The sequence below is a fragment of the Apiospora aurea genome, assembly GCF_038362705.1.
Source record: "Apiospora aurea strain CBS 24483 chromosome Unknown utg000006l_segment0_segment0, whole genome shotgun sequence".
Lineage (NCBI taxonomy): Eukaryota > Fungi > Ascomycota > Sordariomycetes > Amphisphaeriales > Apiosporaceae > Apiospora > Apiospora aurea.
In genome coordinates this window covers 201,098-218,391 of record NW_027117393.1, presented here as the reverse complement: position 1 = coordinate 218,391, position 17,294 = coordinate 201,098, and the positions used below count along the sequence as shown (strand labels likewise).

Here is a 17,294-nt window from a genome sequence, read left to right as displayed (position 1 = left end):
TCTGGCATGAAACTGTGACAGGAACCTATCAGATCATCGTTTCCAATGGCTCTGGCGGCGCGTAGCACTACCCAGCCATTGCAACTGCTTGCAGTCCGCCCAGGACAAAGGAGTCGTTATGTCAACGACTTGGGATCATGACGAATTGACTCGACCGGTGCGGTCCCTTTCTTGGGGTTCTTGGGATGGGTGGCAGCCATTACTTGAAGGCGACCATGGCCGGCTTCTCCCACCTGGGTTTTGAACGGTTCCAATCCAGTCCTCTTTTCCTCTTCAGCCCTCTTTCTCGGATACCGGGAAGAAAGCGATCAACAGCAGGGTGTATTAGCAACCTCCTGAGCCTCCGTCTACTCCTCTTATTCTCTTCTATATACAGAAACCACCCCACCATACCCCCTTTACACACACCAGAAGCACAAGATGTCTGATCTCAAGGCCAACGTCTCGGAGACCAAGGCGGGCTTCCACGTCGAGGGCTACGAGAAGATCGAGTACGATTTCACCTTCGTGGACGGCGTCTTCGACGTCGCCAACCCGGGGCTCGCCGACTGCTACAAGAAATGGGGCCGCGTCTTGGCCGTGACGGACAAGAACGTCTTCAGCATGTACGGCAAGAAGATGGAGCGGTACTTTGAGCACTACGGCCTCACCCTGAAAGTCCACCAGACCTCCATCGGCGAGAAGGCCAAGACCATCGACACGTACCTCAGCATCTGCGACTCCATGACCGAGTTCGGCATCATCCGCAAGGAGCCCGTCCTCGTCGTCGGCGGCGGCCTGGTGACCGACGTCGCCGGCTTCGCGTGCGCGTCCTACCGCCGCAACACCAACTTCATCCGCGTGCCCACCACCGTCATCGGCCTCATCGACGCCAGCGTCTCCATCAAGGTCGCCGTCAACTACGGCAACTACAAGAACCGCCTTGGCGCCTACCACGCGCCCATGCACACCTTCCTCGACTTCACCTTCCTGCGCACCCTGCCCGTCGCCCAGGTGCGGAACGGCTTCGCCGAGCTCATCAAGATCTCCTCGTGCTCCCACCTCCAGGTCTTTGATCTGCTGGACAAGTTCTGCGAGCACCTCATCGAGCACAAGTTCGGACGCGGTGATGGCGCCACGCGCGAGCTGAAGACGGCTGCTGATATTGTAAGTTTACTCACTCAAAAAGGTCCAATGATTCCAAGTTGCCGTTGCTAATTGGTCGATTTTCCAGATCAACCGCGAGGCCATCTACGAGATGCTCAAGCTCGAGTCCCCCAACCTGCACGAGATCGGCCTCGACCGCGTCATCGCCTACGGCCACACCTGGTCCCCCCTGCACGAGCTGATCCCCGAGACCCCCCTGCGCCATGGCCACGCCATCTCCATCGACATGGCCTTCACCGCGACGCTGGCCAAGAAGCGCGGCCTGCTCTCCGACGCCGAGCACAAGCGTCTCCTGACCCTCTTCTCCAGGGCCGGCCTCTCCATTGACCACCCCCTCTTCGACAACGACGTGCTCGACAAGGGCACCGCCGCCATCCTCAAGACGCGCGACGGCCTGCTGCGCTTGGCGGTGCCGAACCCCCTGGGCAGCTGCTCGTTCCTGAACGACGTCTCCGTCGCGGAGCTCCAGGAGGCGCTGCGCTTGCACAAGGAGGCGTGCAAGACCTACCCCCGCGAGGGCGCCGGGCTTGAGGCGTACGTCGATAGCAGCGATACCGGCTACACCGACAACGCGACCGAGGAGCTCGGCGTCGAGGCCGCTGCGAAGCAAGCCGGCGTCATCTCCGAGTCCCAGGGCGTGAACGGCAAGACTACTACGAATGGCCATACCAACGACCACACCAACGGCCACGTGAATGGTCACACCAACGGCAACGAGTCGCTCCTGGAGAAGGCGAAGAACGGTATCAATGGGGTCCTTAACGGCTCTAACGGCATCAAGGTGCAGGCGTAGATAAGATCTTGTTATTTTTGACACGAATTAATCACATGAAAAGGCATAGCGATCATAACCAATGTTGGTTTTGGGGATACTGGTTTCTGGAGTATTAGGGTACGATTCTCATATAGTTTAGAGCGTTAGTCGCATCAACCACGGTCGATGCTAGAAAGTCTACATAAAAAACCCTTGCTACATTCATCAAACCTCTCCCATTCTGATCCTCTGCGAATATGTACATGCCAATAAGTAACGTCTGATGTACTATTCGTCCATGGCCAGGTACGTTGCCCTTCAAGTCACTTTTGTCCCTCTGTGGTTTTCAGGAAGTTTCGCTCCAGATGCATGCGCCCTCTCATGTTGACTGTTCGGCTGGCATGTGAGAATAAAGTCATGACGTATTCCACACGCATGGTGTCTGCATGACATCCCAACCTGCCAAGCCAAACCTACTTGCTTATGCAGCTCGTTCTCCTTCATTGAAAAACAAATGCACTTTCTCTCAGCCGAGAAGCGTGCCAGCAGAGTATGTAGTACACCATTCCCACACGAGCCGTCCCTGCGGCTGACGAAAGAATGTCGATTGGTGCGGGCCGCGCCCAGGCAGATTCGACTACGGTCGGTAATGATTCATCAGACCAGATCCGAAGCGAGCTACTCCTCGTCTTGGGCCCGGCAATTCACTAGGCGGCTCGAGGGCCGTCGCTTCGAGCTTTCCCGAGCTACTGCAGAGCCTCTGTGATTGCGCTCCCTAGCGACCCCTAACAACTAGTCCGTTAGCTCGAAGCTGGGTACTCGACCGGTTGTCAGCCGCGAACCCGTGGAGCTTGACGGACTAGCCCACACAAGAGGGCCCGTTCCTTCGTGGATGATATACTTGGTCGGTACTTGCTGTAGGGAAGATTAGCTAGAGTAGATTGCTAGCATCATTGATTGGCTTCGGTGGTTGAGCATATGATGATTGGACTTTGTCCAAGCAACCGCACCACTTACAGCAACATCGCTGGGAATAGCTTCACCCTCAGTCACCATGTCGGAATACCGCTTCTCCGACACCGTCAGGACCTTCGGTCTCACCCTCCTCAGCATCCTCCTACTGCCTCTATCTCTACTCACCCTGTCCCTCGGCTACGCCGCCCAATACCTCTTCCCCCAACCCACCCCTCCCTCTCCCGCCCATCATCACCGCGAAGATGCCCGCGACCGCCGCACCATCCTGGTGACGGGCGTCGGCATGGCCAAGGGCCTGACCCTGGCGCGCGCCTTCCACCTGTCAGGCCACCGCGTCATCGGCGTCGACTTCGAGGCGCCGGGGATCCCGTGCTCAGGCCGCTCGTCCTCGAGCCTGTCGGCCTTCTACCGCATGCCCAAGCCCGACCATCCCTCCTCTCCCACTTCCCCCTCCGCCCCCAGCAACACCAGCCCCAGCAAGGCCAACGGCGCCGCCGACGCCTACGTCGAGCGCCTCGTCGACATCGTCCGGACCGACGGCGTCGACCTCTGGGTCTCGTGCTCGGGCGTCGCTAGCGCGGCCGAGGACGCCGTCGCCAAGGAGGCCCTCGAGCGGCGCACGCGGTGCCGCTGCGTCCAGTTCGACCTCGCGACCACGATGCGGCTGCACGAGAAGGACCGGTTCATGGCCGAGACGGCGCGGCTCGGGCTGCCGTGCCCGGAGACGCACACGGTGACCTCCCGGAAAGAGATCTTGTGCATTCTCGACGACTATGCGGCTTCTTCCTCTTCCTCTTCCTCTTCAGAAAAGGACGAGAAGAAGAAGAAGAAGAAGCAGAAAAATTTCATCCTCAAACCCATCGGCGTCGACGACGCCAACCGCGGCAACATGACCCTCCTCCCCCCTGCCCACGCGCCCCGAAACCGAAGGGTACCTGTCCCGCCTCCCCGTGTCCTCCGCCCAACCCTGGATCGCGCAGCAGTTCATCCCGGGCGGCGCCGAGTACTGCACCCACGCCCTCGTCGTGCGCGGCGAGGTGCGCTGCTTCGTCGCGTGCCCCAGCGCGGAGCTCCTGATGCACTACCGGCCGCTGCCCGCGGACTCGGCCTTGTCGCGCGCGATGCTGGCGTTCACGCGGGGGTTTGTCGCGCGGTCTTCTGAATCTCAAGGCCACGAAGAGATGACGGGCCATTTGAGTTTCGACTTCATGGTCGAGGATGAGGAGATCACCGAAAATGGGTTCAGGAGGAACCTGTACGCGATCGAGTGCAACCCCCGCGCCCACACCGCCGTCGTCCTGTTCGCGCAGCCGGGGCCCGAGATGCGGGACATGGTGCGCGCGTACCTGTCGGTTCTCGAGCCGCCCAAGGGCGCCGCCAATGGCCGTCCTGCGCCGAGGGCGAACGATGAGGACGGAAACTTGGTCGTGCCGCCGTCGGACGCGCAGTCGCGGTACTGGGTCGGGCACGACCTGGTGTCCCTCGGCGTCCATCCGGCTTATCGGGTGGCCGCCGGCCGCATCAGCCTACACGAGTTCCTCTCGGGTCTGCTCGTCTTCTTCACCCACGTGCTCACCTGGAAGGAAGGGACGTGGGAAACGTGGGACCCGTGGCCCGCGGTCACGTTGTACCATGCGTACTGGCCGCTGAGCATCTTTGATGCTTGGTGGAAGGGGCAGCGGTGGAGCAGGGTCAACGTAAGCACTACCAAGATGTTTACTTGTTAAACAACAGTCGTGTGGCGCCACAAACAGATTTCAAAGTCGTCAGTAGTGTAAATGGAACGATTATGGCGTCGGCGCTCGGCGCGCCATTGATTCGAACCACATGTTGCCTCCTCTGATTGAGTTTACCCATGATAACTCCTCATAACAAGTAAAAGTAAGGTAGATTCAGTCGTCTCGAATGAACATGTATTATCGTCAGTCTCAACCCATACGATCAACCATTGTGTATCTCATCATGGTTCGATTGGTTTCATCTCGTGTCCCTTCTGTCTTCTACTTAGTTATCAACCGCCTGCACAATCGCCCCGGCCGCCCCCTGGTTCAATCCATTCAGCTTCTCCATGTCTCCCTCGTCGAGCGCGAAGCCGTACACATCCGCGTGGTTCTGGATGCGCCCCTCGTTATCGCTCTTGGGGAGCGGGATCCAGCCCCGCTCGAGGCAGTACCGAACCAACACCTGGTTCGGCGTGACGCCGTGCTTCTCGGCCACCTTGGCCAGCGTCGGGTCCGCGGCCTTGGTGTTGCGGACCAGCGGGCAGTAGGCCTCGATGGCGATGTTGTGCTTTTCGCAGTACGCGACGATTTCGGTCTGTTGGGACCAGGGGTGCAGCTACGGGGGTATCAGTAACGATAGACGCAGCCGGAACTTGGTTTGATGAACCACTGGGGCACTTACCTCGATCTGATTGACGTGCGGCGGCCAGACGTTGGCAAACGCCTTCAGCTCCTCGATGTGCTGGATGCCGAAGTTGCTCACGCCGATGCTCTTCGCCTTGCCCTCCTGATGCAGCCGCTCCAGGGCCTGCCAGAGCATCTTGCGGTTCTCCGCGCCGCCGCAGTTGGGGCTATGAATCAGGAACAAGTCCACGTACCCATCGCTCCCCGCATCCAGCTTCTTTACGCTCTCGACGCATTTGGCGTAATTCTCCTCCACCGACTTCTCCGGGCTGAGGATCTTGGTGGTGAGGAAGACGTCCCCCCCGCTTGATTTGGGGGCGGCTTGGCGAACGGCCTCGCCCACCTCGGATTCGTTGGCGTAGTACTGCGCCGTGTCGATGTGGCGGTAGCCGGCGCGCAGGGCGGTCAGGCAGGACTGGATGCACAGCTCGGGCGGGGACTTGTAGACGCCGAAGCCGAGCTGGGGGATGGGGCGGGAGCTCGACAGGCGGAGCGTGTCGGTGATGGTTCGTTTGGCCATGGTGGTTTTGGTTAGTTGCTGTGGAGGGGTTTGGGTTGGCGTCAATGTTTGGTGTGGTAGGAAGGAGATGCTCGAGTACAGTCTCAAGTCATTCAATGGTCTGGTGTCGTGGTAGTCTCTCCGAAAGTGATGGTTCTCAGTTTCCTTGCATGTGCGCTTGCTTGCATGTGCATGCTTCAGAAGGTGCGCTGGACGGTGGAGAGAATGAGGCACGGCATGCAAGTCGATTACGTCATAACCATGCCTAGCAATCGCAATACGCCGAGGGAAACCACGCTGGCTCTAGTACGCTCATGGCTTCTTGTCCTGGGGATTATATGACGGACGGAAATGAAATCTCTATGTGGCTTCGGAAGTAGTCTTGGTCCAGGCCATGATGCAGGTGGCAGGTGGGGTGTCAATGTAGACGCCCCAAGGCACACCGGCACTACGAAGAGTGATGGTGACGCCTCCTCGCGTGACAACCAGATCAGTGAATCAATTGGCTTTTCGAAAGTCCAGGCTTGAAGCTCCGCTGACTCTTTTGAGTGAATATCGTGAGCAGACATGGAGTCACAGGACCTGAACTACTTTACCTGCACACTCGGGCAAGCGGCTCTTTGGAAGAAGGGCCAATCCAACCAACAGCCGAATGAGTTCGCCACAGTGCTGGAGTTGATAGACGATCAAGGAAGAGATATCCCAGATGAGCCTGCCATTGGGTTTGCCGACTTCAGCCATGATCGTGAACATGAAGGAGCAGCTCAAAGTGGGGAGGAGACTTCACCATATCCTCGCCCGCCTGTCAAACCTGCCTCAGGACCTCAACAAGTGACTTTCAAGGAACTGAAGTACCTCTCACAAGCCGCATCTGCAACGCTGGCCGATTGCTTGAGGCAATCGCGAGATCGTGAGGCGAAGGGCACAGTCGGGTTGATGTGCGCGAGCAGCCTGGATTTCGTCTTCACTTGGTTGGGTCTTATGCGACTGGGCTACACCGTCTTCGTATTGGCGTGAGTTAATACCTCAACGGATAACTTCTGTGTCACTCATTATTCTAATCATCCCAATGTAGCCCGCAATTGGAAGAAAAGGCAATCAGCCATCTGTGCTCGACTGCGGGAGCTGATACCATATTCGTGGACCAGATGTACCGGGAGAAGGTCGAAGGCCTGAGGGAAACGCTAAGAATACTCGACATCCCCTCCTATCCCAGATCAGCCAACCCCTCCGATACTTCATACCAACATATCGCGACGCCCTCAAATGCCAAGGACGTCGCGTACCTCCGCCACACATCAGGCACCTCCTCCGGCCTGCCCAAGCCCATCTACCAAACCCACTGGGGCGCCGTCGGCATCCTCCCCCGCCTCCCGCCCACGGGCCGCCGACCTGCCACCTTCTCCACCACGCCGCTCTACCACGGTGGCCTGGCCGACTGCTTCCGCACCTGGGCCGCGGGCGCCGCCATCTGGCTCTTCCCCGAGGGCGCCGCGCCCGTCACGGGGGCCAACGTCGTCAAGGCGGTCGAGTGCGCGAGGGCCCAGTGTTCCTCTTCTTCTTCTTCTTCGTCGGCCGCCAAAGCAGAAGTGAAGGTAGGCTACTTCACGTCGGTGCCGTATGTGCTGCAGATGCTGTCCGACTCCGACGAGGGTGTCCGGCTGCTGCGGTCCATGGATTTCGTCGGCGTAGGCGGCGCCGCGCTGCCGGCCGCGGTGGGCGATGGGCTAGTGGCTCGGAACGTCCAGCTCGTGTCGCGCATGGGCAGCGCCGAGTGCGGCTTCCTCCTGTCCTCGGACCGCGACTACGCCACGGACAAGGAGTGGCAGTTCCTCCGGCCCGCGGCGGGCGTGGTCTCCGAGGACATCCTTGCCTTCGAACCCCGGAGTGATGGTCTGTCGGAACTGGTCGCGCGCCCCGGGTGGCCGCTGCTGGCCAAGACGAATCGCGCGGACGGGTCGTACGCGACCGCGGACCTGTTCGAGCCGCACCCGTCCATCCCGGGGGCGTGGCGGTACCACAGTCGCTCGGACGCGCAGATCACGCTGGCGAACGGGAAGAAGTTCGATCCGTCGCCGCTCGAGGGCGCGGTGCTGGCGGCGGCGCCGGCGCGGTGGTTGCGCGACGTTTTGGTCTTTGGGGAGGGAGAGATTACCCGGGCGCGCTATTGTTCCCGAGTGACGGTCGGGCATCGGCGTCCGAGGTCATTGAGGCGGTGTGGCCGTCGATACAGAAGCTCAACAAGGACTCGCCGGGCCATGCGCGACTTGCCAAGGCCATGCTGGTGGTAGTGTTGCCAGAAGCGGGAGGAGGGGATAGAAGGCTTCCGAAAAGTAGCAAGGGGACCATCATGCGCCGTCAAGCCGAGGAACAATGCGGCGATCTGATCGAAAAGGCTTACGAGGCAGGATCAGGCAGTGGCAACTTGCAATACATGTCGGATGATGCGGACGTCCCTTCAGCGGTGGCGGAGAAGTTCGCCCAAGTGCTGGGTCGGGATCTCGATCCGTCCCAGGATCTGTACGGGCAAGGCGTGGATTCCATCGCGTGCATCCAGATCCGCAAGGCGATCGAACGCGATCTGCTGCCGGAGGGTTCGGGGACTCTGCCCATCAACGTCATCTACGACGGCGGCACCATCCACGAGCTCGTGGATCATGTCCTGCGCGTCCGGCAGAAGCAGCCGTCGCAAGAAGATGCGTCGGCCGGCAGAATGGAACAAGGTCGCGATCAGGAACAGCAGCGAAATGCCGACTTGGCCTTGATGAGAGACTTGGTGCAGCAGAACCGCGACTTTTCTGCTCTGCGTTTTCGCCCGAGACCAGGGACAGGTGGCGGCACCACCGTCATCCTCACGGGCGCGACCGGCGCCCTCGGCGCCCACATCGCGCACCGCCTCCTGCAAGACCCCAGCATCCGCCAGATCTACTGTCTCCTCCGCGCGCCAACCCCTCCGCCGCCCACGAGCGCGTCTCCAACGCGCTCTCGAAGCGGGGGCTGACCGGCCTCGAGGCATGGGACGAGATGCACTGGCTCGAGGGGCGGATCGTCTGCCTGCCCAGCGAGCTGGACCGCCCCGGCTTTGGGCTCGCGCCGCGGTTCCTCGAGCGGCTCAGAGAAAGTCCGACGGTCGTTATTCATTCGGCTTGGACGGTCAATTTCAGCTTGCGCATCGGGTCGTTCGGGCAGCATTTCGCGGCGACGCGGAATTTGATCGGGCTTGCTGCTGAGGGTGGGGCGCGGTTTTACTTTGTTAGCTCAACGGCTGCGGTCATCAACAATGCGTCGTCATCTTCGGGCACGATCGCGGAGACGGTGTCGGTGGATCCAGCCGACACGACACCGCTCGGCTACTCGAAGTCCAAGTGGGTGGCCGAGAACATATGCGCCGCTGCACATGAACGGTATATCTCCGAGGCCAGGGCGGGAGAAAGTGGGAACCATCCGGTCGGTGGCCAAGAACGAAAGACTGGTCCGCCCCCAGTATCCATCATCCGCGTCGGCCAGCTCTTCGCGAACCACTTGGGCATCTGGAACGAGAGCGAGGCGTACCCGCTCATGCTGTCGACCGCGAGCTTCACGGGCTGCCTGCCGGACCTCGGGGACGCGCCGCTCAATTGGCTCCCTGTGGAGCTGGCGGCACAGGCGGTCATGGAGATTGCGCTTGGCCGCCGGGGGGACGACTCTGTCGCGCCTGCTCAGTCAAGTGGCGGAGAGTCACGCGAAGGCGATGGGGACGATGATGGGATCCCGGTCTATCATGTGCTTAATCCTCATCGCCAGCCTACATGGCGCGAGATGCTCGACCTTATCTCGTCTAGTGGTGACAGCGATGGCCGGCAGCAACAACAGTCGGCTTTTTCTTTCGAGACCGTGCCTCCATCTGTCTGGGCCAAAAGGCTGGAAGCCAGTCTAAACAGCGGAACGTCGGGACACTCCTCGCAGGGTCTTCTCGACCTCTGGAAAGGCAAGTACTCCGAAGACCAGCAGAGCAGCAGCAGCGGGGGTGGCGGCGACGGCTCGGACGGTGCGAAAGCAGCCACGGCGGCGACGAAGTCCGGGCCCGTCTTCGAGCTCGAGCGCACGCAGGCGGCGTCGAGGACCATGCGGGACATCCAGCCACTCGATAGGACGAGGATACTTCTGATGTGGAAGTGGCTGCAGGAAAGCAGTGGTCTGTGTCGCTGATACGGATAAGGGGGTCCATTGGAGGAGTGATGTGTATAAGATAAAGGACATTGTGAGACTCCAGGACCGATCGACAGAGGCGCTCTTTAGTGGCCGATGGCGCAATCTTGGTACGCGCGGTCGCGGACTGCGCTGGCCTGGTTGATCGGAGAGACACAATGGGTGAAGTGCAGATAGACTCGAGTCCGACCAGCGCTACTGGTATCTTTACATTCTAAACCCTTTCTTTTGCATACAAGAAGTTGCAGCTAGATGTGTCTCGCCATGGGTCTAGGAAAGAAAGCATATATAAAGTTGTGATAAGAAGACGTCCGATTGATTACTATTCGACCTCGCCAGGCTCAGGGACCGTACTTAAAACCAAGTAGATGGAACTGTATATCGTGCGAATTGCTAACAGCGAAATTTTCGACTTCCAAGGACGTATCAAGCTTTTGGCGCTGAAATCTTCTCGGGCATGTAAAAAGTGTTTATAAGTTGATATGCTCAAATTATATAACATGCTTCTAACCAATCTATTAACATTTTCGATTCCCAAGGTCCAACCTGATCATTGAACAAAAGAGCCATAGAATAGAAATACATATCGCATTATGCTCCCATAAGAGGCCATCCAGGTACTTCACGTGGATCTGATGGGATTGACTTTTCCGATCCATCTAGACAAAAAGACAAAAAAGACGCCATTAGATATGGCGCAGTTATATAACTCACTGATTTAAATACATCTTTCCCATTCTCCCGTGGCCCATAGCAGTGTTCGTTTCACTTTTCATCTCTCAACTCATCACTGCTGCACCACCGCCAAGATGAGACTCCCCGTGCTCGCCCTCGCCTTCGCCGGCGCCGCCCTGGCAGCCCCCTTCCTCCCCGATCGACCCAGTTCACCGCCGAGGCCGCGAAAGACGGCTGGATCGTCGTCATGAAGGACGACGCCCCCCACCACGCCTTCCTGCGCACGCGTGACCTCGCCATGGCGGCGGGGGCGGCACCGCGCCATACCTTTGATTTCGGCGAGGGGCTGCTGAGGGGACATGTCATGAGAGGGCCCGGGTCGGAGATTGCGGTGCAGTCGATGGCGGATTCGGAGCATGTGAGTGAAAGCTACCTACCTATCTACGCAAACAAGAAGAAGTCATCATCTCCTTCACAGTATAGCTGGCTGAGCCGAAACCCTTTACTTACTCGCCCCCGCTTCCCCTTACCTAGATCGCCTTCATCCAGCCCGACACCCCCTTCACCCTCGACGACTTCGCCCCCCACAACGAGACCGCCGCCCTGTACAGCAGCAACGACACCACCACTACCGGAGCGCCTCCCTCCTTCGGCGGCGACGGTACGCCGTGGGGCCTCCACCGCATCTCCCACGGGCCGCTCACGCCCAACACGACGAACCTCGAGTTCCGAGCCAACTCGACGGGCCGCAGCGCGACCGTCTACGTTATAGACTCGGGCATCAGCCTCGGCCATCCGCAGTTTGGCGGGCGGGCCCGGTGGGGAGGCTCGTTCTTGCGAGAAATGTAAGTGGAAGAGAAGAAATCGCATATAGACACTGGTATACTGGCATACGCACAACTGTGGCAGTGTAACGTCTTGCCAAGCGGGAAGGGGTGCTGTTCAACTAACATGCATTGCGCAGCAGCGACGAGTCATGGATGCCAGCCGGCGGCGACGATTACGGCCACGGCACGCGTAAGTTCTTCTCACGTCTCTCCCCTCCTTTTCACCTCTAAACGACAGATCCCGCCTGTATGCGCGTGTATGTGTGTTGATCTCACGCTAATCGGTTGCGTTTGCTGCTCCATCAAAGACTGCGCAGGTACCATCGGCGGCGCGACGTTTGGCGTGGCCCGGGAGACGAACCTGGTGGCCCTGAAGGTGTTCAACTCCAGAGGCGGCGCACAGCCGAGCAATATCCTCCGGGCCTTGGAATGGGCCGTCAAGGACGCTGCAGCAAATAACCGTACGTGGGAAACCGAAACCGAGAAATCACAGGACTTCACTTCCTTCACCACTTACCACTACCAGCCCTCGTTCGGAAGACAAATAAGACTCGGATTGGAGAAGGCTAACGTGTTGGTCGGGGGGATCTGCAGGCCTCGAGAAGTCGGTCATCAGCATGTCGCTCGGCGGCCTGATCGCGCCCGGGTTCCGCAAAGAACGGCGGGTCGACGCCGTCATGGTGGCGTCGCGCATCGCCTCCAAGAAGGGCATCTTTGTCGTCGCGGCTGCGGGCAACGACCGGAGGCATGTAGACCTGTACTCGCCCCAGGCCGAGCCGGAGGTTTGCGTCATCGGCGCCATCAACAAGAATGACGCGGTGGCCTGGTTCAGCAATTACGGTGCCGGAATGGTAAGTCACAAGTGGAAGCTGTGGTTTGAGCCGCAGGTCTTCATCTGTTTTGTTTTTCTTTTCTTGCTCTGTTTTTTTCCCCTGTTTGTTTTGCCCCCCCCTGTAAGTCCATTCTAACTTAGTCGTTACCGCCACACAGGATCTTTACGCGCCAGGCGTCGACGTCCTCTCCGCCTGGCCCGGCAACAAGACGAAGCTAAAGGACGGAACGTCGATGGCGTGCCCGTACGTGTCGGGCCTGGGCGCGTACATGATGGACCTGGACGGGCCGGGCAGGTCGACGCCAGGACGACAGATGTGCGAGCGGCTCAAGGGCATGGCGACGTACAGGCAGGGGCGCGAGGGCAAGGAACCGCCGAGTAAGGACTTCGTGGATGACAAGAACGAGTACACCAAGGTGGCCAGCAACGGGATGGCAGCCGTAGAGGGCGGAGAGCAGAAGCAGTAAGTAGCTAGCTAGCTGTGCCGACCACAGTTGTCAACGACGAGTGCTGGCATTTTCCGGCGGCTATCGCTAGAGTCGTCGTCAGACTCCTTCCCAGGCTTGGACTTTGCTGGATCCCTTTGGAGTACGTATGTACGTGCGCATGCATACCTACGTACCTTAGTCAGGGGAATACCATCCATGGAAATTGCGTGCTCAGTTGTTCCGCTTCCCAACTGACGGAACAACTGTCGTCTCCCTGCCGGCTGCGACTGGTGGGAAAACTGAGGATTTGAATGGGTCCTTCCATTTAGCACGAAGACAAGCTTTGCTGGCAGTTTAGCATTAGGAAACGTTTGCGAAAAAGTACGAGCCGGTGGTCCACCGATAACCAATCGCTGTACATACGGAGTACCTGTAGCCCTGTTCCTGTCACCGACCCGGCCAGCTGTAAATTGGGTGGATGCAAGGACTCTGGCTCGACGGTGAATGAAGGTGTTGGCGCCCGCTTCTGCCGAGGTATCAATCCCGAGGCATCGCAGGCCCGATGTTTTCACGATTGCTCCAGGAGGATCGCAGGCCCACGTAGATGGCGGGCATCGTTCATTGTACATCATTCCTACTGGTCTTATCTTGGCGGTGGTGTAGGAGTTTCTCCGGTGCATTTCTGGACGCTGCTCATGTTCCCAATGGAAGCTTCCGTCGTCGAGGCCGAAGAAAATCCGCACTCCATATGCCTCAGCGTTGCCTACCTCGACTTTGTTCCCCGGCGCTCCCGATCGAGAGAATGGCTTGCAGCAGCAAAAGCGCGATGGATCGAAGCGGGTTTTGCCGAGAGAAAGAGAGTCATTTTCCGGGTAGAGGCCCGCTCCTCCCTTGAGATCTGAGGATCTTCTGGTTGTCATTGCTTTCGTAGATTTTTCGTCCAGTGTCAAGATCCTAGAGGGTTCGCCATATATCTGCGACGCAGCCCCTGGAGACCCTCTGAAATCCAGCACTTCGGGTTGGCGCTAGGCCCGTTCTAGGCTTCTTCGGCCCAAGTTCCCGCCTCGAACCCCAGCAGCGCCCCTGTAGCGCGCCCCTGTAGAACCCCTGCTTGAATCAATTGAGCCGCCTGCACCCTGCTAACGCGGTGAAGAAGTCCACTAAACCCTTTCGCTTGCCTTTACCCAGACCACCCCTTCGACAATCTCCCGCTCCCTTGCACACAGCGGTGACGATGCCTTCATTTGATCCGTTTCATGCCGCCGCATATTGACCGACCTTGCGATTGGCCGGCCAAGGCTCTAGTCGCTCTGTCTGCACGCTGCCATCAGTCCTTTCCGTTGTCTGGACCCCAGTCATGTTTTGCCTTGGCTGAACTGGAGAGTGCATTCATGACCAACACTCGCATCAGCGTCGGCAAAAGCGAGGAGGAAATGGTGTGCCGATTGAACCCAAACGATTCATGGGATCCTCTGTAGGGGGTGTCGGCCTCGGTCTACCAAGATGTTGCAGCCGTTTGAACAAGCAGTTGCTCGAGCGTCCGAGTGGCTCGTCAATTGTTTTTCTGGACTGGTGTTCGTCTGAACTCTCATGATTATCGGCCCAGTCCGAGTTGACATCGGCCCCTCCTCGACGGCGAGTCCACGACGATGAAACACAACAGTCCTGACAGGATTCCCGAACACCATCAACCGCCAGCCCCCCTGCTCATTTCAATTTCCATCTGCCCACCCGACTGCGCCTGCCACCACATGGTCTCGTCACATTGATTGACGCCCCCGGAACCCTTGGCGTTTTCTGACATCTCGAGGCGGCGAGGTCCATCGGCGGTGGACAGCGAATCCACTATTCCGCCCTCCTGTCTGCTGTCTCGGCTAGGGTTGCCAGGGCCCAGTGGGGGTTGACTAGGTCCCGTCCGCAAGAAGGTCCCAGGACGGACTTCTGCCCAGGATAGCCTCCCCTTGCGCTCGTAAGCGTGCCAGTAGGAGGACCGGAAGAATGGCGAAGAGGGTGTCGTGCCTGGACCCAAGTTACGGGATGAGTTGCCAAGATGTCTGTACTTAAAGGCAGGAATGCCCTCACGATGCATTAGCTTTTTCCCTTCTCTCTCATCATCACAAGCATCATTGGTCCTTTGCATTCATTCGCTTTCTCACACTTGAGCTTCATTCTTTTGCTCCTGTATCGACTGCAGTCAACTTCACATTCTTTTACCCGCAAGCCGGCCACTCAACTTCGACAGCAAACCACCTATTACTTTGTCTACCAACTAGTCAACCAGCCCCATTTGCACAATTACCAGCCCCTTGCAACACTATCCAACTTTTCGACTACCGAATCAAAAAAAACAAGATGCCTTCCTTCAACCCCCTCGCTTTGGCCATTGCTGCCGGTGCCGGTCTCGTCGCCGCCCACGGACACGTCCAGGAGATCAAGATCAACGGCAAGTCCTACCAGGGCTACCCGGCCTCGTCGGCTCCCTATGAGAACCCCAAGGTCGACCGCATCGCCTGGGCCGACAGCGCCACCGACAACGGCTTCGTCGCCCCCGACGCCTACGGCACCAGCGACATCGCCTGCCACCGCGACGGTGCCCCCGGCGCCCTGAGCGCCAAGGTCGCTGCTGGCGACAAGGTCGAGCTCTTCTGGGACACCTGGCCCGCGTCCCACAAGGGCCCCGTCATCGATTACATGGCCGCCTGCGACGGTGACTGCTCCAAGGCTACCGCCGGCGGCCTCAACTTCTTCAAGATCGCCGAGGCCGGTCTCGTCGACGGCTCGTCCAACCCGGCCAAGTTCGCCTCGGACGACCTCGTCGCCAACAACAACAGCTGGGTGGCCACCATCCCCGCCACCCTCAAGGCCGGCAACTACGTCCTGCGCCACGAGATCATCGCCCTCCACGCCGGCGGCCAGGAGAACGGCGCGCAGAACTACCCCCAGTGCATCAACCTCGAGGTCACCGGCTCCGGCACCGAGCTGCCCGAGGGCACCCCCGCCACCAAGCTCTACACCCCCCACCGACGCCGGCATCAAGTTCGACATCTACAAGAAGATCGACTCGTACCCCGTCCCCGGCCCCAAGCTCGCCTTCGGTGCCGGCGCCGCCGCCCCCAAGGCCGGCTCTAGCAAGCCTTCGGCTCCCGCTTCCAGCGCTGCCGCCCCTGCCGCCACCAAGAGCGCTGCTCCCGTCTCCAGCGCCGCTCCCGCCGCCTCTTCGGGCGCTGCTAAGCCTTCTGCCCCGGCCAAGAAGCCCTGCAAGAAGCGCCGCTCTGCCCGTGCCGCCCGCGCCGCCCGCCAGTAAATTGCCGCGACCTGTCCTGTCTTTCCTTTTGAGACACAATCCCGCATTTACAACGCAAACCCCCAAAGAGCAGTGATGCTTCTTGGGCACTCGATATGTTCCAGCAGCATGTTGTAGTTCCTTCTTCTTTTCGATTCGCGTACACCCTACTTTTTTAACTTCTTAAAGCTTGGATGAGAATACTAGTTTTCATCGGGTCTGTAACTGTATATTGGGCCAATTTTGGTAGATAACTCTTGAATGCAAATAAACCAATTGATGTTCGACATTGCGTCTTCGTCCGTGCCTGCAAGTGACTTGTTGATCTGCTTTTCCTCTATAAAGTGTATATAATTACAAGCTCATAGCTACGGATCTCTGTCTTTGGTGTGACTTACGCAACTGAACTATGAGCATGGTCGGTCGACTTGTGAAGAGACAGACGGAACATCGTGCCAAGGCGACAGTGGACCGAGATGAGCTTGCGCCTGGCAAAGATAAAAGATAAAGTCTCCGATATTGGTCATGTTTCGGACAATTACTTCGATCTCTTATTACTTATTGTTTCACACGATGTGATGGTGATCAATATATCGATGATCATCGTCCCCTTACGCGGGGTTGCTTCGCCTGATGGAATAACGTAGGCATGCAGGCACACTAACCCCTCAGCTCCAGTTGTTGGTTATGACGATGTGATGCGGGGGAACGGTCCGGGGGTCGAGAGTGTATGTATGCCAGTCATTCATTCATTCGGGCAAGTGATAAGCAAGCCCCCAGGGATCGTAACGAATGCTGCTTTTTCGCGGGCACAACAGCCGGCAGCTGGCGGCACAGTCATCCATGCGGCATTCACTGTATTGCTGCTGCTGCTGCTGCGCTTTTCCCCTTGCAACCTCGCACTTATCGTTCGAGTGCAGAGATCCGGGCCCTGGGGAGGGAATTTCTGTCCCGACAACATCCCACGCGGGAATAAGAAGAAGCCCCCGACCAACCTAGAAAGAAACTAGAGAAAGAGGCTTTTGCGCACAAACCACAGAACCATAATCGCATCCTTCGGATGCAGCCCTGTGGAACATGCCGAGCCGCCGTATTCCGCCAGAACGGCGGAAGCGCACCGAGATCAGCTGCGACAAGTAAGGACTTTCACGTTGTTCATTTTTTTTTCTTTTTTTTTTTCAGCCATCTCCAAATCCACTATACATCTGTGTTGCTCCTGTCCGTCTCTAGACGGTATTACATTCTCAACGATGTTATACATCCTACAATCCCCAACCCTAAC

The 17,294-nt window shown here is 58.5% G+C and overlaps 7 protein-coding genes across 7 annotated transcripts; 6 read left to right on the top strand and 1 right to left on the bottom strand.

Moving 5' to 3' along the window:
• Positions 1–420: 420 nt before the first annotated feature.
• Positions 421–1,939, top strand: PG986_008659 (uncharacterized protein; the record flags this gene model as incomplete). The annotated part of the gene is made up of 2 exons (XM_066844881.1): positions 421–1,146; positions 1,214–1,939. 2 exons carry the CDS (start codon positions 421–423, stop codon positions 1,937–1,939), a joined length of 1,452 nt encoding a protein of 483 aa, XP_066697279.1.
• A 1,015-nt stretch (positions 1,940–2,954) lies between these two features.
• Positions 2,955–4,602, top strand: PG986_008658 (uncharacterized protein; the record flags this gene model as incomplete). The annotated part of the gene is made up of 2 exons (XM_066844880.1): positions 2,955–3,806; positions 3,856–4,602. 2 exons carry the CDS (start codon positions 2,955–2,957, stop codon positions 4,600–4,602), a joined length of 1,599 nt encoding a protein of 532 aa, XP_066697278.1.
• Positions 4,603–4,879: 277 nt separating this feature from the next.
• Positions 4,880–5,800, bottom strand: PG986_008657 (uncharacterized protein; the record flags this gene model as incomplete). The annotated part of the gene is made up of 2 exons (XM_066844879.1): positions 4,880–5,212; positions 5,279–5,800. 2 exons carry the CDS (start codon positions 5,798–5,800, stop codon positions 4,880–4,882), a joined length of 855 nt encoding a protein of 284 aa, XP_066697277.1.
• Positions 5,801–6,346: 546 nt separating this feature from the next.
• Positions 6,347–8,780, top strand: PG986_008656 (uncharacterized protein; the record flags this gene model as incomplete). Its single annotated transcript, XM_066844878.1, has 3 exons — positions 6,347–6,792; positions 6,855–7,672; positions 7,720–8,780. 3 exons carry the CDS (start codon positions 6,347–6,349, stop codon positions 8,778–8,780), a joined length of 2,325 nt encoding a protein of 774 aa, XP_066697276.1.
• Positions 8,781–8,803: 23 nt separating this feature from the next.
• PG986_008655 (male sterility protein-domain-containing protein) lies at positions 8,804–9,967 on the top strand (the record flags this gene model as incomplete). The annotated part of the gene is made up of 1 exon (XM_066844877.1): positions 8,804–9,967. The coding sequence occupies one exon, from the start codon at positions 8,804–8,806 to the stop codon at positions 9,965–9,967; it is 1,164 nt and encodes a 387-aa protein (XP_066697275.1).
• An 809-nt stretch (positions 9,968–10,776) lies between these two features.
• PG986_008654 (uncharacterized protein) lies at positions 10,777–12,768 on the top strand (the record flags this gene model as incomplete). Its single annotated transcript, XM_066844876.1, has 7 exons — positions 10,777–10,788; positions 10,851–11,060; positions 11,177–11,487; positions 11,607–11,659; positions 11,787–11,930; positions 12,064–12,320; positions 12,460–12,768. The coding sequence occupies 7 exons, from the start codon at positions 10,777–10,779 to the stop codon at positions 12,766–12,768; spliced, it is 1,296 nt and encodes a 431-aa protein (XP_066697274.1).
• A 2,313-nt stretch (positions 12,769–15,081) lies between these two features.
• On the top strand, positions 15,082–16,033 carry PG986_008653 (endoglucanase; the record flags this gene model as incomplete). The annotated part of the gene is made up of 2 exons (XM_066844875.1): positions 15,082–15,671; positions 15,736–16,033. The coding sequence occupies 2 exons, from the start codon at positions 15,082–15,084 to the stop codon at positions 16,031–16,033; spliced, it is 888 nt and encodes a 295-aa protein (XP_066697273.1).
• Between the last annotated feature and the right edge of the window lie 1,261 nt (positions 16,034–17,294).